This window comes from Helicoverpa armigera, chromosome 1, assembly GCF_030705265.1.
Source record: "Helicoverpa armigera isolate CAAS_96S chromosome 1, ASM3070526v1, whole genome shotgun sequence".
NCBI lineage: Eukaryota > Metazoa > Arthropoda > Insecta > Lepidoptera > Noctuidae > Helicoverpa > Helicoverpa armigera.
The window spans coordinates 1,139,562-1,166,608 of NC_087120.1; the positions used below are offsets into that span (position 1 = coordinate 1,139,562).

The window sequence follows — 27,047 nt, forward strand, 5'->3', positions numbered from 1 at the left end:
TGATTTGACTTTGACTTTGTAAAAAATAAAATAAAATGTCTTTGCGTGATGATTTCAAGTTGAAAGCACTTGCTTTCTCCGACGCTTTCTGTACGCAAACAAATGAGCGCGAAAAAAATTGGTTGTGATTTCGCCATAATATTCAGTACTAAAACTAAGATCTTTTATTTCTAACAAAAGAGGACATTCAAGATACCAACTGAAGTGTACAGATGGAATCAGATCAATCTTCAGACGAGTATCGTTAGTACCAATATCTATTATGCCATATTCAAGCGGAAGCTTCGAGTCCCTGGGAGCCTCACATGTACCGTGCTCGCCATCCACTCGTCGAAGTCCCATCAATTATTCCCATGCACTCGATTAGCCGACAGACTCGAGAGGCCACGTACATTTCTATGACTATTGGTCTTGTACTGAGCAAACGTTGGTCGGAACGTATTGGGCAGTATGACAATGGAGGAGGTATATTGTTAGTTGAATAATAGTGGTTGACACAATACTGGCCAAGGAGCATAGAATAATCATCACTTCAGACCGTCTAGGAAAGGTCATTGTAGTAATTTCAACGTGGACAGAGACATTTTACTAATTCATAGGAACGATAAACGACTGCTTGGTTTTACGCCAACAAATTCTGGTTGCGTGATCATTTTGTACAACCACTTTGCCTTTTAGTAATTTAGGGTGCGTCTACACGGTGTATGTAGCTGGAACAAGTTTACATGCGCAAGTGACAAGTCACCACGCGGGTGGGTATTTTGCTTTGGTACATGCACGAGTCGCTAGTACCGCACTTTTTTAAAATGTATGTAACCTGCGCGTGTGCCGCAACATGGGCAAGCTATTTGAACAGTGTAGACGCACCCTTAAACTATATTAACTAGAGTGCGTTCTCGCTGGCGTTTTGATTGGAATGCTCATTAGCTCTTGCTAGCTAAACATTGGTGATGGACAAACATCCAGTGGCAATCGCTTGATGACGTCACGCCCCACTTGTTTCACACTGCAAATTGCACTTACTGTCCTGTTGCCTCATTTCAAAGCTCGCTAGTTTGAACTGGCGAGGCGTCACTTTGTGGACTTCTAGTTAAAATGGTATTCACGAAATACAAGGCTATATTTGGGTACCAATAAAGTAGTTTTCATCAAGATAGAGTGAGTTGAAAGCATTGCAAGCAGAGCTATGGACTGGGCGATAATCTATGGCCAACAGTGGACTGATATTGAAACCCTTTATAACGTTTTCCAGTGTACTTAGTGATCGAACATTTTAGCAAATCGTCCATGACAGGGTCAAGTTTAGATACATTTTTGGCCTTCTGACAGATTCAAGATAAAGATGGTGCTTGGTTAGCAACGGACGAATTTAGAATATAGTATGATAGATATGTATACAACATGTAAAGTAATTAACGCACACCTTCAAACACCCCAATTAGAATATTATGTTATAATCATAATACATACACTGAATTTTTAATTTAACATGTATATGCATTGTTATTTGCTAAATTAGTTATACCAATTCTTGGAGAACTTTTTGGTCATACTACTACGCACGCAAATATCGCGCCGCGCCGGTCGACTCGACACAACATAACGAAACTACGGAAAAAGCCGACAATACACGAAGTCTTATTACTTTGAGTTACGGTCTATTTGAATTTGTTTTGACTGTACAGGGTTAATATGACAATAATTTCCGTAGTTTTAATTATTTTTGGGATAACAAATTACCTATAATAAAAATGATATAAATCGATTCAGTAAACGATTCTGAACAAACTAATTTCAGGATGTGCGTTAATTAAGTTACATGTTGTATATATCGTAGGATTGTATGTACATACCTTCTGCTCGAGCTTGGAGTCGCGGAAGGTGAGCGTGCAGGGCCGGCAGTGCTCGGCGCGCAGGCGGTCGGTGGAGCGCGCGTCGATCGCCTTCATCAGGTACTCGTTCACTCGTCTTCTATAGATCGTAGCATTGTATGTACATACCTTCTGCTCGAGCTTGGAGTCGCGGAAGGTGAGCGTGCAGGGCCGGCAGTGCTCGGCGCGCAGGCGGTCGGTGGAGCGCGCGTCGATCGCCTTCATCAGGTACTCGTTCACTCGTCTTCTATAGATCGTAGCATTGTATGTACATACCTTCTGCTCGAGCTTGGAGTCGCGGAAGGTGAGCGTGCAGGGCGGCAGTGCTCGGCGCGCAGGCGGTCGGTGGAGCGCGCGTCGATCGCCTTCATCAGGTACTCGTTCACTCGTCTTCTATAGATCGTAGCATTGTATGTACATACCTTCTGCTCGAGCTTGGAGTCGCGGAAGGTGAGCGTGCAGGGGCGGCAGTGCTCGGCGCGCAGGCGGTCGGTGGAGCGCGCGTCGATCGCCTTCATCAGGTACTCGTTCACTTCGTCTTCTGGCTTCTTGTTCTCATTGCCGGAGTCCACGCCGATCCTACTGCAATGGTACAAAACATACGCTGTTAAATATCGCCGTCGTAACCACTTATGCCCGTTTTCACCAACAGTCTCTTAACGTTTCCCTAACTAAGTGTCACTTAGAATAAGGGCTAATAAAGGTTATAAGGGACACTTAAAATTTGGTGAAAACGAAATTCGTATTAAGTGTTCCCTAAATGCTATTAGGAGATCCCTAAATTTACGTATTTGTTGGTGAAAATGAGCACTAGAGCCTACGGTATCTATCGGCAGATTTCAATCATCTACCTATCTGTTGGTTTGCTCTTACCGGAGATAAGAATTTGACTTTCATGGGGCTTATTTGGAAATTCATTCTCCAATCGCAAGACAACGGATGGAATTGTAATTGATTACCTATCGTCGGTTTAAAATGTACTATCTGTTTGATTTGCTTACTTGAGAAGTTGAGATAGGAATTTTGAATGGGGCTAATTTCAAAATTCCATCTATAGTACACAAAACCGGAGATAGATAGGTCATTGAACCCACACTACCTTTGACAATCACGTTGACACAGAAGCTTGTACACCTGGATGGTATGGGAAGTGTTCACTTACAGAGTTCCTGCCTGGCATGCGACGTCTCATTAATGGCTTGTAATTAGATTATGGTCGCGTCCTTGGTAACCAATATTCCCGACAGAAATGTATTAGTACATAGCGAGCGACGCTACCACCTTCATTGGCCAGTTTTTTAACAATTACTTAACATATATTTTTATCATAAAGTTAGAGAGTTTGCTTAATTACAGTAATCGCAGGAACTACCTACTATTCCGATTTGAATTCAATATTAGATATCCCTTTTATCGAGGAAGGCTTAGTTACTTTCTATCCGACTGCGCGAAGTAGTCATCGCGGGAAATGGGTGATAGTGCTGCCGAAAGCTATTTCAATGAACGAAATTCTAGTTGTTGTAGAGTAAAAGACAGAATCAGAACAGAAATAGACAGCTGTCAAACTAAATAAATCATCATCATCATCAGCCTATCGCAGTCCACTGCTGGACATAGGCCTCTCCAAGTGCACGCCACTGAGATTCTAAACTACCTAAATACCTACATAATATCTATACAGCTCTTTAGTTTGTCATTTGGTCATGTGAGTCTTTGTTTGGTCAAATGAGTAATGTTTTATCCAAAATACAAACCAAAACAAATCCACCATAGTTACGTATTCTGCCGTCGTAATTAAGAAAGGCACAACTAACATTTTACAAATGTTGAGAAAATCGAGTTTAAAATATTTTTTGAATTTTGTAAAAAAAAACACGTTTAAAATGTGTTTTTCGAAATTGTGAAAATGTAAAATAAATGTGTTTTTTTGGTATGTACACAACGATAGCAATATTATATTTTATTTTAAATGGATATATTTAATAATTAGCATAATTCTTTTTAACTTAACATAAAAAATAACAAGAAAGGAGCAATATTATGTAGAAAAGGCACATATAACCAAAATGCCTTTTCAATGTTAAATTTTTAGTAAAAATTTAAAATTTTACGATGAAAAGGTAATTTTTTAAAATGAATATATAGGTACAGAAAATATTAGAATTAATTCATAACGCCGATGTCCCTTTTTTATATAACATAAATTTATTAGCGTAGGGGTAAATAGAAAGAGCATAACTGCCAGTTGTGACTTTTCTTTCTACATTAATTGCCAAAATGTTCGTTCCATTAAAATATATCGATAGTAAAAAGGTAAAATAAAAGTCACATCATACAATATGCCTTTTTATTGTAATAATATTGTAATAAAACTTAAAAGGTGATGTAGTTGTGCCCTTTAAGCTTATGCTATCTCTGTTTATTTTGCAGCTAAAAATCCACAAAAAATCAGGCAGATAGGCCTTTTTTTCCTGATTCCGAATATATATATAACTCATTTTGACAAAAAATGTTAGTTGTGCCCTTTTTCGGTAGCACGGCAGTATTCCGAAATCGATAAAACGCTCACAGTTATTGAAACATAAGCTACTTATAATCGATACTCGAATCGTGGCGGGTGAATAATTGAAACGCAGTGTATGTCTGTCATTTGTATATATTAGAGGTAGTGTTGTGTTTGGTATCGTTTCATCAACAGCCTAAGACAGGCACACTGCAAACTTTTAGTCGGCCAACAGTTTGTTTCGGGCCCCGCAGAACAAAATGACTAGCGCAGATGCCATGATAGAAAATGTCCTAAGAAGTTAGCGCCAAACTGTGGATGTTTGGCAGCCGTTATTCGCCGATTTTGGAACCCAATTTTTTTTTGTAATACCAAAAATCATTGACAGATGTCTCAAAGAAAATGTTAATTCGTAACTGATCGTATTAATCATGCCCGCCGTACGTTTCCCTATTCCATGGTTCGGGCTCGTAAACCTGAACGAAAATGAATGGTAGCACACATATAACCATGATCAGGTTTTTGGCCAGCTAAAAACTTTGATCAGTAGAATGTCTTGGGGGCGAAGTTTGATTGAATTTACGAAATATTTTCTCCAAGCATGGGGTAAAGTCGGCCGACTATTTAGTGTGTAGTGTGCGACTACTCTAATTGTTGTTCGTGTAGTGTTCGAATTAGTCAAGTTGTGTCGCTCTGTAGTCTAAGCTCAGTTGAACACAGATCTTATTTGTTGTTTAAGCTATCTATACTACCTCTAATATTACAAAGAGGAAAACTTTGTTTGTTTGTTTGTAATGGATAAACTCAACAACTGCTGGACCGATTTTAAAAATTCTTACATCATAAGAAAGCTAAACTATGTGTGAGTAACTTAGGCTATATTTTATCCTGGTTCGGGCAGTAGTTCCCACGGGACGCAGGTGAAACCGCGGTAAAACCGTTAGAATATTAATAAAGTTACTATTTATGTAGTGAGTACACAGGAAAACTTTGTAAGAATATCTATTTCTGATGTGACTACGCAAGAAAACTTTCTACGTATCGGTAGACAAAGAAAAAGTTATTATTTAGCTAGTTCTCCGCGGTTCCAGCCGCCTCCCAACTATTTCCCGCACCTGATTTAAAACATCACTTATTTATTTGTTTATACTTTATTGCACATACATGTTATGTGCTTTGACTTGTTCTGATTAAATTCTGTATTCTGTATAAGTTCTTCCAACCTAACAGACAGACATGTGTCGCTGGGGAGTTTGTTGCGCCACTTCTTCACAGCAAAAACACATAGGAAGTTGTGAAAGGCGGGCGTTTTCGCGGCTGTCTTTTGTTTTTGACATTCAAAAAGTGCTGATTTATCAGCCTAATTTGAATAAACGTTTTTGAGTTTGAATATCTGTTATATCAATATCGTACCTCTAGACTTGCTGCCCAGAAGTGAGCAAATGTACGATGCCTATCTACTAAGTTAAGTATTGTGAAACGTGTCTTGTAGGCTGATCCTTTGTCTATAAATCCTATCAATTTGAATTTTTTTTTCAAGAGCTTAAGCCACCTACAAGACATAGCGAGTGTTCATTCTAAACCCACCGGTGTAAACTCATCGCTACGCGTGTCGTCTAATTGAAACGCGCGAGATGTCTCTTCCATACGAACCAACCACGGAGTAAGGAAATATGAGCGGAGATACCACAATGCAGGTAGGTCAGGTGCCTTAATATGCTAGGTTAAATCCCTACGGTGGGCATGTCCAAAACGATTAGCTACTAGTGTACTAATGAAAGCTTGAGTTCCTTGAGACATTCAACGATTTCTAGTATTACAAGAAATGGGCTGGTATCAGAGAACGAGTGTGAGGGCGGAGACGGTTTATCATTTCATACGACATTTTCCGTTATGGCACCGCCGCTAGTTATTTTGTTGTCCATGGAACTTACATACTGCGTGCGCACTGATTTATTTAGGCTTATGTTTAACTGATCACCAGATATAGTAACAAACAGCAGACAAAAATAGTAAATGATCACCAAAATGAAGCTCGCATTTTAATGTAATACTAACACCAAAGTTTTAACACTTTGCTATCCTATTTAAGTGAAATTACTCCAAAATAAATCATGCGTAAGCCAAAAATAGTAAATGATCACCAAAATTAAACCACCATTTTAAAGTAAGATTATAACCAAAGTTTTTAAATTCTGCTATCCTATTTAAGCAAAATGAGTCCAAAAAAATCATTGTTATCCCAAAAGTAGTAAATGATCACCAAAAGTAGTAAATGATCATCAAAAAAGTTTTTACATCTTGCTATCCTGTTTAAGTAAACTGACTCCAAAAAAATAAGTTCGGCCTGATAAAATAAATGTAATAACATTATGGGGACCCTTTTCCTGCACTAGCGTGGAAAATTGTCTATTGCATGCCTCTAAACAGTGCGATAAGAGTGTATTGAGAAACACATTCTTCTTCTTCTTTCTCCTGCCCTGTTCCCAATTTTACTTGGCATCGGCGCAATATGTCATTTTCTTCCATTTTCCCCTGTCACTCGTCATACTGACACTCACGCATGCATTGCAAGCCGGACACATAACTTAATATGGCATCATAATACTTTATTTGGTAATAAGCCTACATTTTATGGCAATCACAGTGACTTATTTAGGCAAAAATAATACATTAATTTGGTCGTCAAGAGTTGGTGATCATTTACTAAATTTGGTGGTCGAATACAATTTAAAGTGAAGTCGTGACTAAAATAGCTGGTACTATTACATTTTTAGACTTTATTTTTCTGGTGTTCAGTAGATATTTCTGGTTGCAAAACTTAGGGTATCAAAGCATTTTATGGTGGTCATTATATTTGTTCCCATTTATTTACCGTTCACGCGTCAAGAAGCGTGTGTAGTAATGAAGGACGAGACTTTACACGAGTTAAAAGCCGAGAAGGGAGAAATAGGAACTATATTATGGGTGCTAAGGATTTATAGGCATCACCATGTCTAGAAATCAGAAACCTTTTCAAATAATTGTAGGTGTCATCCGTTACCGCATCATCTACCTACCTCTCTCGGCTTCTAGTATAACTAAACCCAACCGAGTACCAGTTTCATATGTAGCCACTGCCTATCTGGACATCCTCAATCCAAATAATCGGGCAACCCAAGTTTGGTTAGACTTTCTGACTTCAGACTACTTGTAACGACTTCAAAATAGTTCTCCTGGCCATCGTGGCAAGTTCCCATAGAATTGAGGCTCCCCTTCGAGGGGGACGGACTGGAAAAGCCGCTAATAATTTATAAGTAAAAAGCTAATTCTGAACTAATAAAAGGGCTATCGATGCAGCTTTGATTACAAGCCACCGATGACGATCGGCTGAAATGTGCACGCTTTGTTCACATGTTCGCACGTTTAATGAAACATAATTACATGTTGGCAAAGTTTTAAAATCGATTAGTCTTTGAAAGTTCATAATTTATGAATGGACGCCAGGAGCTACATCAAACTTATGCCTCCATTTTGAGCCGCGGAAAATTACTGTTGAACTTCCAAAAAGTATGCAAGAGGTATGTTATAAATAATATGGGAAGTATGTACCTATTTGTAACAAATTTTCGAAATCAAATGCTTCATATTCACAAAATTGTGGTGATCGTATATTTTATGTGCTTGTTTTTAGTCAAAGTGCTGTAGCTACTGAACCAACAGTGTATCAATTACAACCAGTATTTCCCGAATCAAAACAAGCTCAACTGTATCATTAGCAAATATAAATTAATTATGTGCCGACGGCATTGTTACTCGGATTACGGTACTGCAATATTAATTAATTGCACTAATACATCGGAAACGAGAGCAAATCAGGAATTTGCACGTTTAACGAGGTACCTACGTACGCATTGTATGCGCCCATTGCATAATGAATTACAAGCGAGAGATTCGCGTACAGTGACGTCACAAACGCGTAACATACTCTGCTATATTAAATCGTGCATTATTCGACAGGGGGCGCTGCACACAATGCATGATTGATTGCGTTAATTGAATCGCACGCAGCCGACGCGAAGGTACGTGCACGCGGAAAATGCGCTCATTCCATGCAACTTTGAGCGCAAAATATACCGACAGTACGGGAGGCAGCAAACTATGAATAATTTGACTTCCTGTCGGCCGCCGGTCTCGGTACGAATGACAACAATGTCAGTTCTATCGATGCTGTTATCGGATGCAATAGTCCATGCATTATTTGGACCTTATTTCGCGAAAGCCAGAAATACATTGCGCAGAATTCGAGCAATTTCCAACATTGTAGTGTACTCTCATTTCTCGAATTACACAGTTCAGAAATAACTCCACGGAACTGTCAAACTCTTAGCCACATACGGGGGAACTTCTCACCAAGTTGTCGGCACTATACGTTGTACGTACCATTGACAAGTGCAGCCGCAGCTCAGACTATGGCTAACTACGTCAGACAATAATAAACGTCACAGTTGGAGCGCTAATTCGCTGTGTAGCTGGTGCTTGCGACAAACAATTAGCTGCAAATGCAATCAGTGTCGTATCTTGCACGGACTAGATTGTTAGGAAAAGATGCCTCGAGTCGTAGGTGTATTAGTACTACATTCGGACTCAACGATTTATTATTGAGATCGAGTTACGGTGATGTTAAGAAAACTTGATGCACTGCAAGACAAAATTGTCCACGAAGGAAAAAGGGTAAATAGTTAACTAGACCAAAAATAAAATCCTCACATATTCATTTGGTAAAGCCGCTTCAAATAAGCTAATTACATTTAAAGTTTTGAAAGTAAAAAAAAATATTCTTTTTAGAGACCTCTTTTTAGGTTTGGATAAAAAAAAGGTTTGATTCAATATACATAACTATCTATCTCATTTTATTAGTTGTCGATTATCGGATTCCGAGGAGTTGCTACTAAAATTGAAAAGTATTGGGCATTATACAATGCCTATGCACTTTATAAGCCAAAACGCATGGCCCAACTTCCAGAACTTAATCAATGTGAATCCAATAAGTAGGAGCTACCAGTCGATTGTAGTTTTGTTGGTAAGTCTATTACGCGGTAGCCCCTGCTGCTGCAGAGCAATTTCACGAGCTAGCAACCACGGCTATTGTACCTACCTCTGTCTGTCCAGTCTAGGCATAACAAACTTCGTGTCCTTTTAATAGCAAAGCAGTCTTACAGCCGTTCACAATATTCTGTCTATCTGTTTTAGTTTTGCTTACTTGAGATGGAATTTTGGAGTTCTGTAGAAGTAATGTCAAGTTCCTGTCTCTAGTGAGAGCAAGCGTTATGCTACTTTTCTAAGTTTGTATGTACTGTCTATGTATATCTTGGACACCAATGGCTGATAAAAAGGTGAAGGAAAACATTTTGAGGAAACGTGGACTGTATAGTCTGAAATCACCAACCCGCATTGAGCAAGCGTGGTGATTAATGCTCAATCCTTCTCCGTGTGAGAGGAGGCCTGTGCCCAGCAGTGGGACGATAAAAAGGCTGTAACTGTTCACTTACTTGGATGAATGCTTGCCGTGCTGCGAGCCGTGTCCCATGACGCGCATCTCCTTGGACACGTTGCCGTTCAGCGAGAACGAGTGCTGTGGCTTCTTGTCCTGAAGACACACGATATGTTAATCTTCGTACTGACATCGTAAGCTATGCTGGGCTGTCTAGGTTTTAGATATAGCTAGGATTTGTTCTGAAGATAGATCTGTACTTGCATGTTAAGCATTATAATAACATTAAAATTCGGAAAAAAATCTTTCAAAGACGGCATAACGCATCTTGGCTTATTAGCCTACTAGTCTAAAAGCCCTTGGTGAGTATTAGATGTGTATGTATCAAAACTAATACTATAATCCCAAAATCCGAAAATCTCAAAATTCTCTTTAGGAACTGGTTCTAAAAAAGCTTGCAATATTTTCCTCCCATTAATTAACGAAAGTCCAAGTTCACCGACCCCAAAAACGACTATATACTTTAAAAATTAAAAGGGAAATATTTGCAAACAATCGTTTAAAGATAATGTTTGTGCTATCGGTGATCTTAGGCCCAAACAAATGAAAGCTTGTAACATATAAAGCTGATTTTACAGTCAAGCTGATCACGCGCTGACCATCAGCGTCGACGACCGCAAATATTTGAAACTCTATGAAGCGTTTTTGGATGACGCGTAGCTGTCAGCGCAGACGATGTTCAGACAAACTACGCACGTAGCTGTCAATGCCGATGGTCAGTGTGACTGTAAAATCAGCCTTATAGTAAGATACTAACAACACGGCTGGTATCATCAGGCACAATCAAGAAGGTCTCGATGTTATGGTCCTTCAGGTACGCGTTGCGCAGTCCGCCGTAGCCCGGCTCCACCTTGTAGTCATCACCCAGGCAGCGCAGTGTCTCCTTCGTGATGTGCACGCGTCTACACCAAACAAAAAAGTTTGTACTCAATACTCAATTCTTTATTAGCATTCCATATGTTATAACAGGTGGTACATTTAGATTAGTGAGTATACGCACCCTATAAGGCACAGCTTAAAGAAGTAGGAGAGTTTTACTACTAGCTTATTAATAAATTATAATTATATTTAAAAACATTAATAAGTGTACATGTGAGTGTCGGTGTGAATGAGTGTGTGCATTTGTGTGAATGCGTGTGTGTGCGTTTGTGTGAATGCGTGTGTGTGTGTTTGTGTTATGACTTTTATATGTATAGTACCATGGGCTGTAGGACAGTTCCAGTATTGATGAAGAAAAAAATCACGGAGTTAACGTTTTTAAAATTGACAGAGAAAAGAACGCTAGTCACTAAAACAATAACACGATGTAGGAAGACAACAGTATTTTTTTTTTCAAATTTTAAAATCCAATGGTTGAAGGTATCACTAGAGACTTTAGATGGATTCATTACCAACGCAAGGTTGGACAAGAAGTAGGTTTTTCGGTGAAGAATTGGTGTCGTTTAACGTAACGACGTCGACGTATCTAAAATTGCCATTTTAGCCACCCTTATCGTCTCCTTGTCTCCATATATATTTATTTATTTATTGCAAAAATGTATACAGTTACATCCTTATCCTAGGTATACATTACCCTGTTAGGGCGCAGCAAATTAACTTAAAACTATCTCAAAACAACATATTATACTGTTCAATTCTTAACTAGGCTTACATCTGAAAGGACAATATAAAAGGACAATACTCTAGGCTATTAATAAACAGTTAAGTTACCCAGCCACGCCACCGCTCTCCATGTAGTTGGCGAGGGTGACATCGTTGGACCAGACGTCGAACTGCCACTTGCGCAGGCCCAGCACCACGCAGTGCACGCGGCCCGTGTGGATGCCCACGCGCATGTTCACGTTCACGGCCATCACCTCGCGGACCAGCCTGAGGGCATAAAAATCTGTTTTAGTAGGAACTAAGCATGCATAGCATGTAGCTCCAAGCAAGAGTAGGTATGTATTTACTATAAGGAAGACCGCAAAATGGTACAAAACCTTGTTGATAAATGGTAAAGGTTTAGGAATCTTCTGCTTAGCCGCCTTGACGTGATACAATGACCAAAAATTGAGACTGATTGCAGGAACAAACAAGTCTGTCTCTTTTCCAGCATATCTGATTGATCCTATTCTGACTTTGAAACTTGATTGAAGAAATAGGTTTCTGAAACCTTATTGATGGGTAATGGCAAAAGATGATTTATTTATTTATTTATTTACAAATTTTTTGTACACACACACAATAAAGAAAGATGACAGGAAAGAAAGAATATACAAAGGTTAAAATATAAAATACAAAGGTATTGCTAAGGTATTGCTACAAAGGTATTATAAAAATACATTTCTTTAGAAATAAGCATTACCTTTGTATTTTATTTTTACATTATACTATTAAGATTTTTGTTTGCGTTGCCATCACGTCAGAAGCACTGTATAACCATTTCATAGTGCTGATTCAAGTGTCTATGTGATTCTCGTGAATAAATCAATTTTCTTTCTTTCCTTTCTTAAGTATGATGATGATGATGATGATAAATGACTAACGCAATAGCATCGATCATGTCCAGCCCCATCTCGACGCAGCACTTGGCGTGGTCGTCGCGCGCCTCCGGCAGCCCCGACACGCAGTAGTAGCAGTCACCCAGCAGCTTGATGCGGAGGCAGTGGTGTTCTGCTGCCAGGCGGTCGAATCTATACAAACGTACAAATAAACGATCATTACCACGCCTATGTAGAAGACAGGTAAGAATTTGGAGGGCTAATCTGAACGGAGAAGAAAGGACTTGTGGGAGTCCTTTGGCCTTTGAGGACGTTCTGAGGCTGTGACGATGATACTTAAAGATCACGTTGTGGGAGGTTATGATCAAAAATATGGCTGGTAAAGTTGGCGCCAAATATATTTGGTTCTTTGAAGTTAGCCACATTATGTCTCGCGTGTGCGCTGTTAGTTTGTTGTTGAAAGATTATTTATTTATCTACATACATTTAGGATTACACTATCATGAAGACAGTTGTTGTAATAAGTAAATTTATTATCTGTGGCTTAAAAGACTTAATACTGTTTTTGATTGTCTGTGGTTCTCTTGTTCTTGCTCGGTGTGAAAAAATGGTGTGCTCCAAATGTGTTCTTTTCATTATAATAAATTAAAATACAATATCAAATCTTTCAATTCGATCCATCTACCTCAACATGGTAGCAGAGCGTGGTTGAGAAGAAAACTTAAGTGTGAGAGAAGAATAAAGTTCAATGACGATAAAAAATACGACTAAGACTTTGAGGTTATGGTGACAGAAAGCATTGAAAAAGGTAAAGAATAAATTGTTGTGAAAAAACGTAAATCTACAAAAAATACATCGTCATTGTCGGTAAAATGGCTAAACAAGCAAAGGTGGAAGATATTTTGATACCTATTTTTGATGGTGCAAACTATTCAAGTTGGAAATTAAGATTGTTAACATTGTTGGAATACAAAGAATGCCACGAGGCCGCCATTGTTAAGACGGAAAATCCCGACGCCGCAGGGAAAAAGAAGGATCTCAAAGCGAGAACCATAATAATGAGCACAATCTCAGATAAACAATTAGAGTATATTACTGAATGCAAAACGGCATATGAAATGGTACAAAAGTTTGACAAAATGTATTTAACGCAGTCAACAGCAATGCAAATAATATGTAGAGGAAAAATTGAAGAGATAAAATTAAACAATTACAACACAGTTGAAGAATTTTTTGTTGATTTTGAGAAAACAATAAATGAGTTCAAAAATGCCGGAGGAAAATTAGATGAATCTGAAAAGTTAAGATATCTACTAAGAGCGCTTCCACCAAGCTACAGTTATATTGGAGATTTTCTTGACGTGATTCCAGAACAACAAAGAACAGTTGATTATGTATGTTCTAAAATAAAAGAGAAAAATATGGCTGCTAGTGACTCGGAGAAGAAAAACAATGTGAGTACATTCGCTACCAAATCTGTAACTCAGTGCTTTATCTGTGGAAAAACTGGTCATTTCAAGAAAGACTGCTGGCATGGCCAGAAATATAATAAAGGACATCCGACATTTCGAGGTCATCAAAGAAGTTACAACAGAGGAGGAGCATACAGGGGTCATAGCCGAGGAAGAGGTCAATACAATTTTAGAGGTCATAGCCGTGGTGCAGGTCAAAATCATTTTGGTGGTCAAGGTCAGTCCAGTGGTGAATCAACAAACAACTGCTCATCGGAGTCGTGGATGGCTACAATATGTAATCCGGAAAGTCAGGTATGGGGGTGTATTGAAACAGATGAATGTAATAACAATAACAGTGAAATTAATTGGCTTTTAGATAGTGGGTGTACTGACCATATAATAAATAATGATACATATTTTTATAATTCAGTTGATTTAAAAAGTCCTGTCAATGTAAAACTGCCAGATGGTAAAATGTTAAAAGCTACCAAAGTCGATACTGTTAAAATTTATTTTAAGAACTATTACAACCAAAAGAATGTAGATTTGAAAAATGTTTATTATGTTGAGGGTATTAAACAAAATTTGTTAAGTCTTTCAAAGATAACCAAAAGTTGCACAATAGTAGCTAAAAATGATTATGCAAAGATTTATAATGGTGTAAGAGAATTAATTGCAGTGGCTAATAAAATAAACAACTTGTATTGCTTAAAAAGTTTTGTCTGTAAAAATGAGATATATACACATTCAGTTAAATTGACTCAAAAAGAGAAATGGCATAGAGCACTCGGTCATGTAAACTTTCAGTATTTAAATAAATTGATAAATAATAAATTAGTACACGGTTTGCCTGATAGGATTGAAGGTATAGACATGAAATGTTCCAATTGTATTCAAAGTAAAATGAGTAATGTCCCTTTTGAAAATAATAGAACAAAAACTACTGAAACCTTAGAATTGATTCATACTGATTTGAATGGTCCACATAACACATCTGGATATGGAGGAGAAAAGTATTTCCTCACGTTTATTGATGACTATAGTAAATGCACAAGGATATTTTGTATTAAAAGTAAGTCTGAAGTTGCTAGTTGTTTGATAGAATTTGTAAATTTAGTAGAAAATAAATTTGACAAAAAAGTTAAGAAAATTCAATGCGATAATGGTAAAGAATATTTAAATAAGGAAATTTATAACTTTATTAGGCAGAAGGGTATAGAGTTATTACCATGTCCACCCTATGTCCATGAATTAAATGGGGTAGCGGAAAGATATAATAGATCTGCTATGGATATAGCTAGGTGTTTAATGAGAGAAGCTAAAATTCACAGAAGATATTGGCCTGAAGCAATAAAGACAGCAGCATATTTAAAAAATCGAACTATTGCAAATACAGTAGAAAATAAAACTCCATATGAGATCTTTTTTAGAATAAAACCAAATGTTGAGCACCTAAAAATATATGGAAGTAGAGTTTTTGTCAGGGTTCCTGAAGCTTTAAGAAAAACTAAATGGGATGATAAAGCACAAGTAGGAGTTTTAGTGGGTTATAATGAAAATAGTTATCGAGTTCTATTAAATAATAGAATAATTAATGCTAGACATGTTCAGGTAGTTGAAGAAAATACAGAACTGATTTGCTTAGAAAAATTAGATGATGAGAAAGATAAATGTTTAGAAACTCAGAAAACTTCCGACGATACAGCTAAAACTGATGAGGATAGCGATGAAAATTTTGTAGATGTAGACGAGACTTATTCTAATGACGATAGTTCAAATGATAATAATGAAAAGGATAAAGTAGAATCACATAAAAGAATTAGAAATCCAGTTTTAAGATATGGTAATCCAGTTTCACATTTTATATATGTTAACTACATTGATGCAAGTGTTCCAGACACTTTTGAGGAGGCGATGACCTCAAATGAGTCCAAACAATGGCAAATGGCAATGAACTCTGAAATTAATAGTTTAAATAAAAATAATACTTGGCAACTTGTTGAAAGACCAAAAGATAGAAAGGTTATAGATATTAAATGGGTTTTTAGAAGGAAAAGCAATAATGTTTATAAAGCTAGATTAGTTGTGAAGGGATTCCAACAAAATGAATGCATTGATAATGCCTATTCACCAGTAGGAAAAATGCAAACTTTGAAAATTCTATTGTCATACAGTTGTAAAAATAATTTCATGCAGGTGTAGCTGCAGGACCGCAGCTGGCGGCTGCTGGCGCTGCGCTCGCTGCTGCACTCGGCGCTCACGCCTCTAGCGCGGGCCACGCATTTGTTGAACAGATGGATGTAGAGACAGCCTTTTTAAATGCAGATGTAAAGTCAGAAGTGTATGTTAATCAACCTGAAGGTTATGAAACTGGTGACAGTAGAGTTTACAAACTTCAAAAGGCACTCTACGGTCTCAAAGAGAGTCCTAGAGTATGGTATGATTGTTTTGATAAATTTATTAGTACACTAAATTTTGTTAGAAGTAACTATGATTACTGTCTTTATGTTAACAGAGCAAGCAAAGATCCAATATACATTTTAATATTTGTCGATGATTTTTTAATTTGTTGTAAAGACAGAGATAAAATAATAGAAGTAAAAACCAATCTGATGAAAAAATTTGCAATGAAAGACTTAGGGAAAATTAAAACCTATATTGGGATTGATATTGATTATAGCAATGATAAAAGTACTATGACTCTAAACCAAACAAAATATATTGAATCTTTGGCTGCAAAGTATGGTCTGAATAATACTAAGTTATATGATACTCCGATGGAAACAAATTTAAAACTAGAACAAGCTAAAGAAGTAGATGAAAGTATTAAGTACAGAAATATAATAGGTGAATTATTGTATATTAGTACAGGCACAAGGCCAGATGTTGCATACAGTGTAAATTATCTAAGCCGATATCAAAGTTGTTATAACCAAACACATTATAAATATGCAATGAGAATATTAAAGTATTTGTATAAAACTAAAAGTCTAAAGTTAACATACTCTGATAATGTAAACACTGACATCTTAGATTGTATGGTAGATTCTGATTATGCAGGAGATAATGTGGATAGAAAATCTACAACTGGTTTTGTTATTAGATTATATGGAAACTTAATTTTTTGGAAAACTCGTAAACAAAATACAGTAACTAAATGTTCTACTTTTGCAGAGTATACTGCTATGTCAGAGGCAGTGTCAGAAGTGCTTTTTATTAGAAATATGCTAAGTGAATCATTTGATGTAAAACTGGATCCAACAAAATTGTATGTAGATAATTCAGGTGCAATTGCAATTGCTAAATATGGTAACTTTACAAAAAACTCAAAGCACATTGAAGTGCAGTATCATTACATAAATGAGAATTATGAAAACAAAATAATTGATATTGTAAAAATTGATTCTAAATTTAATTTGGCAGATATGTTAACTAAAAGTTTGAATAAGACAGCTTTCTTAAGAAATAGATTGGAGTTGAGATTAATTTAGTTGTTGTATGTTAAGATTTAGTTTTGTTAAGATTTAGTTTTGTTAAATGATATAAGATAATAAATTTAAGGAGGCGTGTTGTAATAAGTAAATTTATTATCTGTGGCTTAAAAGACTTAATACTGTTTTTGATTGTCTGTGGTTCTCTTGTTCTTGCTCGGTGTGAAAAAATGGTGTGCTCCAAATGTGTTCTTTTCATTATAATAAATTAAAATACAATATCAAATCTTTCAATTCGATCCATCTACCTCAACAACTGTAACTTCGTATAGGCAAATTAAACTTGTGTCAATAAATAGTTTTCCTTTCTTTAATTCACGGTTCTAAAAATATCCACATTTAGTTTAGCTGTGCCGCTTAAAGTTTTTCAGCCAAATTGTAGGTTGGGAACACGCAAACTGCCTCAAACATCTTGTATCTAAAGTATCTGCGAGACTGTGGGACATTCCAAGCGGGCTGAATGAGGCGAACCGTACGTGTCTGTGATACTCAAAGGTACCACGTATTAGAAGGGAAAAACCTAAGGATGTTACGTCTGGATTAGTAAGTAACTACTTAATATTTTGTATACAGTACTTTTTAATCACAAATACGCGCATATTATGGTCTGTCTCTCTTAAAACTCCACCTTGCCAGTGATACCATTGGTATTTGAGAAGCGACTGGACGCAAATGTCGTGACGACAAAAAGTTTGGCGACAACTATACCTGACTAACTAATACCTGATCAGAATGGTTAGACAAAAATTTTGGTTATAGGTAGCTATAAAATAAAAGCTAACGTATTTATGAAGGTTGCTTTAGTAAAACATATTTTATTTAGACTAAAACTTATGGGCAGACGGGTGAGAAACCCCGAACACGTAGCGAGCAAGGGTGAGTGAAATAATTAATGTGAAAAGTCGTAACACCCATAGACGAGTTGGGTTTATTCATTAGAACGGGTGGTACATTAATAGGGGACACAGATAATAAATACACGTTTCGTTGTCAACGTGTGCCGCTGTCAGTCATTATTTATTCAGCGGAGTCTGACCGTCATACTGTCAGTCGTATCGGACGTCGATGTGATAATCCTCAGAGTTAACCATTCACAAAGGTCATGTAGCAAACTAGCCGTTTTCCCGCGGTTTCACCCGCGTCCCCTGGGAACTACTGCTCGTACCGGGATAAAATATAGCCTATGGAACTCAGAAACATTGTAGTTATCAGTGAAAGAATTTTGGAAATCCCAAAGAATTTTGGCGGTCCCAAAGATTTTACTGTATAGGTAATATTAGTATAGATATCAATACAGGTGGAAGGTACCTACTAATATATCTGATTAAAAGGTAAAGGAAAACATCTCGAGGAAACAACAAAACTGGACTATACAGTCTAGAGATCACCAACCCGCAAAGAGCAAGCGTGGTGATTAACGCTCAATCCTTCTCTGTGTGAGAGGAGGCCGCAGCCCAGCAGTGGGACGATAAAAAGGCTGATGATGATGATGATACAGGTTATATTGGTGAAATTTTACTTTACGTCCGGAAATTTGCTTCAGCGCAGCGCTAAAACAAAATGGCTGTTGTTAAAGTTAATCTCCCGGATTTTACGTTGTTAAAAGGGTTTTAAATATAATAACCGTACATATATGTATATAAGTCCCTGTATGCAGTCTGGCTTGATTCCAGCTAAAATTTTACATTTTTTAGCTGGAAACTTTTGTGGTATAAAATTTTGTGGTCGCGGGATAGTCGTTTCGTATTAATAACATGTATTGTGTATGTAGATTTTTTTCAACTGTCCTGGCTAATATTATAAATTCGAAAGTAGCTTCATCTATCTGTAGCGCTTCCATGCCAAAACTTAATCATTTGGACTATTTATAGAATAAAGCATGAAAATCGACAAAGGCTGTTTTTTATCTGTATGCCGTAAGTAGCTCTCACGGTACACGGGTTGAACAGCGAGGAACAGTTAGTTTTTCTATTCATATTATGACACAAAGTCCCCCACCGCGTCTGTCTGTTTGTTCGCGATAGTCTCAAAAACTACTGCACCGATTTTCAAGGAGTTTTCACTCGAGGAACGTTTTAATATACGTAATTCTATAATTTGTTTAGTTTGTAGTTAAGTTTGTAGGTATTTCCGTGTTCATCAAAGATATGTATTTTGTTGAAGATCTCGGGAAACCACTGCATGCGAAGTCGGCTAGTATAAAATACATTTAACCATGTTCTAGATTCTCCAGTAAAATTCAATGCAAGTGAATCCGTATAGTTGGCGGTCGCGAGGGCGTCATGACGCCAACTTTTAATGAGACCCTATCCGTGCAATCTAAGTTGCATGAGACATCAGCCATACATACTGAACAGTATTTACTTTAGCAGATACTAGTATCAAGTTTATAAAGAATATGTATAAGGAAGAGTTAAGATGAAGACTATATTCAGCCGCCAAAATTATGTAGCCTGGGCAGCGTATATACAATTCGGCGGGCGGTTTTTAGCAGTACAAGTACAGAAAAAGACAAATCGGTTCAGTAGTTTCGGAGCCTTTAGGATACAAACAAGCAAAACAGTGTTTCCCTTTTATTTTATTAGTAGGTATAGACTACAAAGCCATATTTACCGCTACAGACTCTTCAGATCATTATAACACAATATACGGCCGCTTCAGCAATGTAATCAAAGTTCCATGGGTACAATAAATCCCGTGGCATGTGACCTATTTGTTTTTAGTTCAGTTTGTCACAGTAATGGTGCTTAACTCTCTAACCCTCTGCCCAATACCTGCTAATGTGTGTACGATGGTTATTTAAAGCCGAATGTCCCAACAACGGACTAAGATAGTTTTATGTGATTCACGCCCATTTTCAAGAAGAAATACCTAATTTTAGGGATTCCCTACGAGCATTTAGGGAACACTTAATACGAATTTCGTTTTCACCAAAGTTTAAATGTCCCTTATAACCTTTATTATTGGGGGAGTCCTTATTCTAAGTGACACTTAGTTAGGGAAACGTTAAGAGATTGTTGGTGAAAACGGGCATAAGAATTACAATATTTTTAGGGGATGATTATCTATTCAGTGTTCATTATATGAACTAGGTTTTACCAGCTACTTAACTAGGTTTCAACCCGCAAACCCGATTAAATATACAATGTACACTTCCGCGATAAATGGGCTATGTAACAATGATTTTTTTTCGAATCGGTCCATAATTTCCCGAGATTATTAAATGACTAATGGTAGATTTCACTAATATAGAAAGAAGAAAGAAAATATATATTTAATTTTAACCTACGAGTATCTAATAAAGAATCTGTTTATATGCTGCCTAGAGGTTACAATATAACATTAAGTCAATATTATTTATTATGATCTGATCGTTTTTTGCTGCGTCCATTTTTCCTTGAGAATTGACAGCTCTCAGCTGCACAAAAGATTCGGTATTCCTAAGACCAAATCAACAGAACTTTGCCGTAATAGGCGTCTATGGGACTATGTAGGACCATAACAATGACGCTATAGTATGCGACGACAACAGTCCGACTCACGCACTGCAGTCACGCGCCCCCACCGCGACTGTTTGCTCAACGAGAGAGATTAAGTGCGACAAATAAATCGGAACGTGCGCGCCGCTTGCGGCACCTCGGGGGCTCGTAAATCCGCGCCGGCCCTTATTGCACCTTTTACGGTGCACCGATGCCACTCGTACGTAATGAACCCAGGTAGAGGGGAAAAGGGGGTACGGAAATAAAAATTATGGCTGAAGACCGGATTATATGCAACTTAAAAAACTTTAAATATGCACGCATATGCATGTATGTGATTGCACAATCCAGTCTTTAATAATGGCTAATCTCTGCGGGCATGCATAAATAGACTATTTCTGATAGCTAAACGTATATAAAACTTGTACTACGTCCATTGTTGTCTTTTCCCATTGCCCTCAACATACATTTAATAATATCTATCAGCCTTTTTATAGTCCTTCTGCTGGGTTTCGGCTTCTTCCCATACAGAGAAAGAATAAGCTAAAGCTGCGTCTACGCTAGGAGAGCCGAGCGCGAGCGGAGCACGAGCCGAGCACAATTCGTCTAGTGTAGACCAACTTACAAGCGTCTAACGAGCGCGCTGCGAGCATTTCGTTCGTGCTCGGCTGCGCTCCGCCTGTTGTCGGTTTTTGACGACCACAAAGGGATTTCGTTGTAGGTTCGTTTTACGTCCACACTTGAGTCGCGAACGACGAAGCCGAGAACGGCTCCGCTTGTGCTTCGCTCGTGCTCGGTGCGTCGAGCGTGGCAAGTAAAGGCGGGTGCCTTTGCTTGCCACGCTTGCTCAAGGCGTTGACGATTTTTGGCTTAATAGTCCGGGTTATCTCGTCTCGAGATATTTAGTTAGTCAGTGTGTCCAAGACATACATACATACATTACACAGAATATATACATTGATACGTAATTGTCTAACCTGGAATTAACCCCTTCCTATCTCAAGAACGCTATTATTATAGTGTTCAGCTTCCATGTCCAGTAAAAATCTCTTATTTAGTAAGTATCTGTATTTAGGAATGTATTTTTACGTAGCGTAGGAGTCCCTTACATTCGCGGCGCCATGGTCCGTGACGTCACAGTTTACTTCACGCAATCTCAAACAGGATTACATTGATATTATTCCAATATTTTATTACAGCTAAAAGAGCTATATCACCTGCCCACGTGGGACTAATATTTCCTCTGAATTTTTTGAAAAAATAAAATAGAATACATGACAGTAAAATGGAGAATTAATTCCATAAAAACAAAAAATGTGTCATTTCCCAGTTCATAAATTACCATATACAAAAAAATATATGAAATTGTGAAAACCCGAAACAAGCAACACGGCTATTTATCAAAAGGCCCTTTAGCAATAAAATTCGCGGTTCATTAGAAAATATCGATGTTTGTGGGATCCGGCCCGGTCCGGTTTCGTCCGGTTTGGTCCGGCGTGATGGATGACCGCAGTATGGCGCCACCACTTTATCATCTGTCAAATGATAAATACGTTTGCTCTGATCCGCACTTTTTTCACAATTAGGAATTATTGCGCATGGTTCTTTACGGATTTGTAGCATTTGGACAAAAACAATATTTAATTTACAAATAGTAATAGGTACTTCGCATTACAACGCAGAAAGGTCTCTTCCCAATTTATTATTTGTGCGCCGACCGCGCAGCATGTTTTCTTTTCCATACCATCCTATTGGACATCATCTCACAAAACACTCTTTGTAGCCTTATCGTCTTTTATGCACTTTATTCATCATAATCCTTCTGCCTTTATCTCTATTATATTTGGTAGCAGTACACGCAGTTTTCTTACCATACACGCTCCATATATCGTTTCATTTACTTACAATAATGAATTGTTTCAAATAAAACCTCTTTCGGCAGGTGTACAAGCGTGTGAAATGCGACACAAACGATAAAGGTATTCGCACGAGTTGACGGACTTGGTGTAAATCGTCAAAGCATTGAGTTTAGAATTCACACGTAAGGCGCATGTCACGTTCCATCTACATCGTTATTATGCTTTTTTTGTAACCATATCTTGTATTTTTAACTGACAATCTAAAAAGGAAAAGTTTGGTTTTCATTTCAAACGTGCTGCTACATTTACAGCGCTTCCACACTAGCGGATTTTCCGCACGGTTCATGAGCTGGTGTTCTTACGAGTGACAACAAACAATTGACTACTACCGGCTAAAACGATGACACGTGAAACCGCACGACCGATTTTTTGACCCTCGGAATGTGTCAAGCGTAGAAAAATCGATCGGAAAATCGGCTGTTATTTCATGTTCTTGTGTCAATAAACATCTTTTCTTTCTTCTTCTTCTTACAAATTTGATTTCTTATGTCCTCAAAATTGCTGACTTTGTACGCGGACGCGTTTTGCACCGTACACATTTTTTCGCGAACAATTCTATTTGAATCTCTCCTAGGTACTCTTCAAAGCGGCACACACATTTGGCAAACCCTATATTGGTAAGCCGCTAGTTGCGCGTGACATATTGACAGCGGTTGACAGCCGTTGACATTCCTCGTGGCAACTGTTCTCGACAGTTGTACCACAAAATAGATTAATAGCCGAATGGGACAGGGACACGCGTCATTATCGACCTCGTACCTTGAACTAAGTACCACATGAAGGTACACGATATGAGGTCTGACCGCAACACAATTTGCGGGTTCTATCGCACTAATAATACAGGTGAAAGTTTGTTAACGTACGTATAGGAGTAGGTGTGTGTTAGTTCACACTTGAAGGGTTGAACGAATTTTGATGAAACTTGGCAGTAATGTATATAAATCAGAAAATATTATTTTTCTGATTGATGAGTATGTGGATTAGTAAAATATAGGCTACAAGCTATTCTGCACTGTTCAATCAGCGTCCCGAGGGAATTACTTCCCGCACTTGGATAAAAAATGTCCCATATCTGTTCTCAGGCTTTACACTATCTGTGTACCCATTTTAGTCGGCTAAGTTGTTTTTAAGCGAAAGCGGGGCAAACATATAGAGTTACTTTCGCATTTTTAATATTAAGTATATCTTGGACCGGATGCGGGAAGTAGTTCCAGAATGAAGATTAGTATGCCATAGAATCTGTCAGGAATAAAGTGCAATATTTTCAACCAATATGCTGATAAGTAACCTAAAATTGATTTTTATTAATGAGAGTCTTTACAAAAAATCTTTCGTACCCATAAGGCGTTCAGCATTCAGTCTCAACCAGCAACCCCGCTTCGTCTTACTCCCCAATTAATCTGCACGCTACAAAACAGTTACTAACTCGCGCCTATTATCCGAAGGGCCGCAATTTGTAACGGGAGCGCTCGCGTCGAGTTGCCGCCTCTAATACCCCCGACCTAACATTATCACCTGGATCCTGAGAAGGTTAACATTTAAGGGTTAAAGGCCGTCTTGAGATTAACGGCGTGCCAGCTTATGTGGCTTTGGAACTAATCATTTGAAGGAATCGGTTGAACTAAGTAATAAAATGTAAGTATTTGCATTCTAAAGGCGAAAACGGGTATGTTTGTTTGTGACTTCTTCACGCGGAAATTACTGGACAGATTTTGATGAAATTTGGTAGCAATATAAATTATTAATCGGAAATAAAGTAGGCTATTTTTATTTTGGTGTGGAAAGTAGTTCGCACGGAAGTCGGGTGAAACCGCGGGTGAATGTCAGGTTTTAATATACATAGGTACATGTAAATCATAGTATAGTTAGTCAACGTAATTTAAATTGAAATCCACTGTTTACGTACAACACTGCTTCAGCTACGCCAAACTTTGTGTAAATAACAAGAACAGGATGCGAGAGACTGGTAAACAAACGCAAATATGTGATTACAAATGGCTCCAATCTGTGAACTAATTGCCGTTACATAATTAATAATTAACACGTGTTGCTTGAAGCAAATTAGCGAATTATATAACGCTGTTGAACTTAGGCTAAAGCCAATATTGGCTAAACAAAATTACTGGGGCTCGTAGCAAGCCCTTGCCGACTGCCGTCTTGTAGATTTTTATTTAAACAACTCTTACGGAAGCATATTTTTCGCAAGAAAAAATGAGAATTCCTCGTTTATTTTCATTAGTGATGTTCCCCTTGGCTTGCGACTGTCGCCCCGGGCTCGACTAGTCATTCATTATTCAACGAATTACTGAATTTATACACGATTGGACGCGACGACGTATTTTTCGCATTGATTTACAATCATCCTGGATGCACAATGGCTTGTCTATTTCTTTGTTACCACAAGGAAAAGTATCGTTCTGATAGATCAAAATAAACGCATAATCGCAAGCTATAAATTAAAACAACAACAGAATCCTACTAATATTATAAACGCTAAAGTTTGTATGTATATTGTATGGATGTTTGTTACTCTTTCACGCAAAAACTACTGAATGGATTTTAATGAAACTTTACAATAATATAGCTTATACGTCAGAATAACACACAGGCTACAATTTGTAAACATATTGTACGAAATACTAAACCTGCGCAGACGAAGTCGCGGGCACCAGCTAGTTAAAAATAATTTCATTATTACTCTTTACTGCTAAAGTCTTATCTACCTATACTCATATTATAAATAGGAAAACTTTGTTTCTTTGGTTGTAATGGATAAACTCAAAAACTACTGGACCGATTTTAAATATTCTTTCACCATTAGAAAGCTATATTATCTGCGAGTAACATAGGCTATATTTTATCTCGGTGCGGGCAGTAGCTTCCACGGGACGCGGGTGAAACCGCGGGAAAACGGCTAGTCTTCTATATTTATAAAAGAAGGTCGTGTTAGTTAACTCAAGAATGACTGAACCGTTTAAGCTGAAAATTTTATGGAAGATAGTTTACACTCTGGAGAAGGATAGTTTTTGTCACTATACGGAACGCGGGTGAAAACGCAGGCAGAAGCTACTTTTATATAAGTCACATTTAAAATGGGACATTATTGTCATTAGCGCAGTCGATTTTACCGCGACGTGTGTGACATTAAATTAATCATCAACTTAGGTACAAAATGCACACTTTCTTGCGGCCATTTCGACTTATCGATAGTAATTCCTTAGGTTCCTCAAATCAATGCTTTTTTCTCATTTCCCCGCGACCGACACGGGCGACGCGACACCGAGACAAATGCACATCTCTAGCGAGCTGATGCAACCGAGATGAATATTTACACATCGGATCAGATTCATAATTAAACGACAGCCGATGGGAACTACAGCAAATGACTTTCTGTGTATGCTCATTGAACCGTCCGTAATCGGGAAACGTAGCTGCCTTCGGATTGTACGGTTAATTAATTTTGCTGGAGTTTAATCTGGTAGAAATCGACGGGAAAAAGCAATTAGTGTAACTACATATTATTATTTTTTTTATCTACATAGTTCAACGATCTATCTACTTATATGAATTTTGTATAATTGTGTGTGAAACTCTTTGTTACCTAATTTAAATTGATTATTGCTTTTGAATTAAACTTTTAATTCTGGTCCGTAATAATTTAAACATATGCCGTTGAACCATAAAAACTTTTAAACGTCTGTTGAACACTTGTCTAGAAAATGAATTATGACGTTGAAATGAGGCCTGTTTTGCAGCCACACTTGTTTTAGACAAGTGTTCAACAGATGTTTAAGTTTTTGTAGTAAGGTGGTGTTCGTCTAATTCACAGAAGTGATTGTTACACTGGAATAATATTGTTAAGCATGTGCTTTATAATTTAAATTGTGTAAACAATTGTTGGCGAACCTATTATACAAAATAAAATAAAAAATACCGGCCAAGTGCGAGTCGAACTCGCGCACGAAGGGGTCCTTTTGGGTACGGAACCCTAAAAATCAACTAGTGTGTATATTGTGTGTGGTGCTGACCTGGCGAAGAGCTCGTTGAGAAGGCGGACTAGCTCCTCAGCGGTGCACTGGTCTGATAGCGAGGTGAAGCCGCAAATGTCAGCGAACAGGATGCTGCAACAAACAATAACAGTTACATTTTTCATAATCATAATATTTGAGATTCACCAGTATTTTTACGAGCTTTTACAATAGGGTTATAGCTAAGGACGACTGTGTACTTTGAAAATCAAAAATCATTTATTCAAATTTGGCTGCAAAACAGCACTTTACGAACGTAAAAAAAAAAGATACAAAGAACTGCCCCCAA

At 37.7% G+C, this 27,047-nt stretch overlaps 1 protein-coding gene across 3 annotated transcripts in view; it reads right to left on the bottom strand.

Annotated features, from left to right (window-relative positions):
* LOC110379459 (uncharacterized protein) overlaps positions 1 to 27,047 on the bottom strand; it is a 290,441-nt gene that overhangs the window by 19,420 nt on the left and 243,974 nt on the right. For all 3 annotated transcript variants that reach the window (XR_010276506.1, XM_064034719.1, XM_064034736.1), the window contains 6 exons: positions 26,759 to 26,851; positions 12,433 to 12,579; positions 11,618 to 11,776; positions 10,665 to 10,809; positions 9,906 to 10,003; positions 2,294 to 2,453 (listed from right to left, as the gene is read on the bottom strand). Coding sequence is in view for 2 of the 3 variants with exons in the window: in XM_064034719.1 (XP_063890789.1) it covers positions 2,294 to 2,453; positions 9,906 to 10,003; positions 10,665 to 10,809; positions 11,618 to 11,776; positions 12,433 to 12,579; positions 26,759 to 26,851 (802 nt within the window). In the remaining variant the exon portion in view is untranslated. The remainder of the gene's footprint in view (positions 1 to 2,293; positions 2,454 to 9,905; positions 10,004 to 10,664; positions 10,810 to 11,617; positions 11,777 to 12,432; positions 12,580 to 26,758; positions 26,852 to 27,047) is intronic.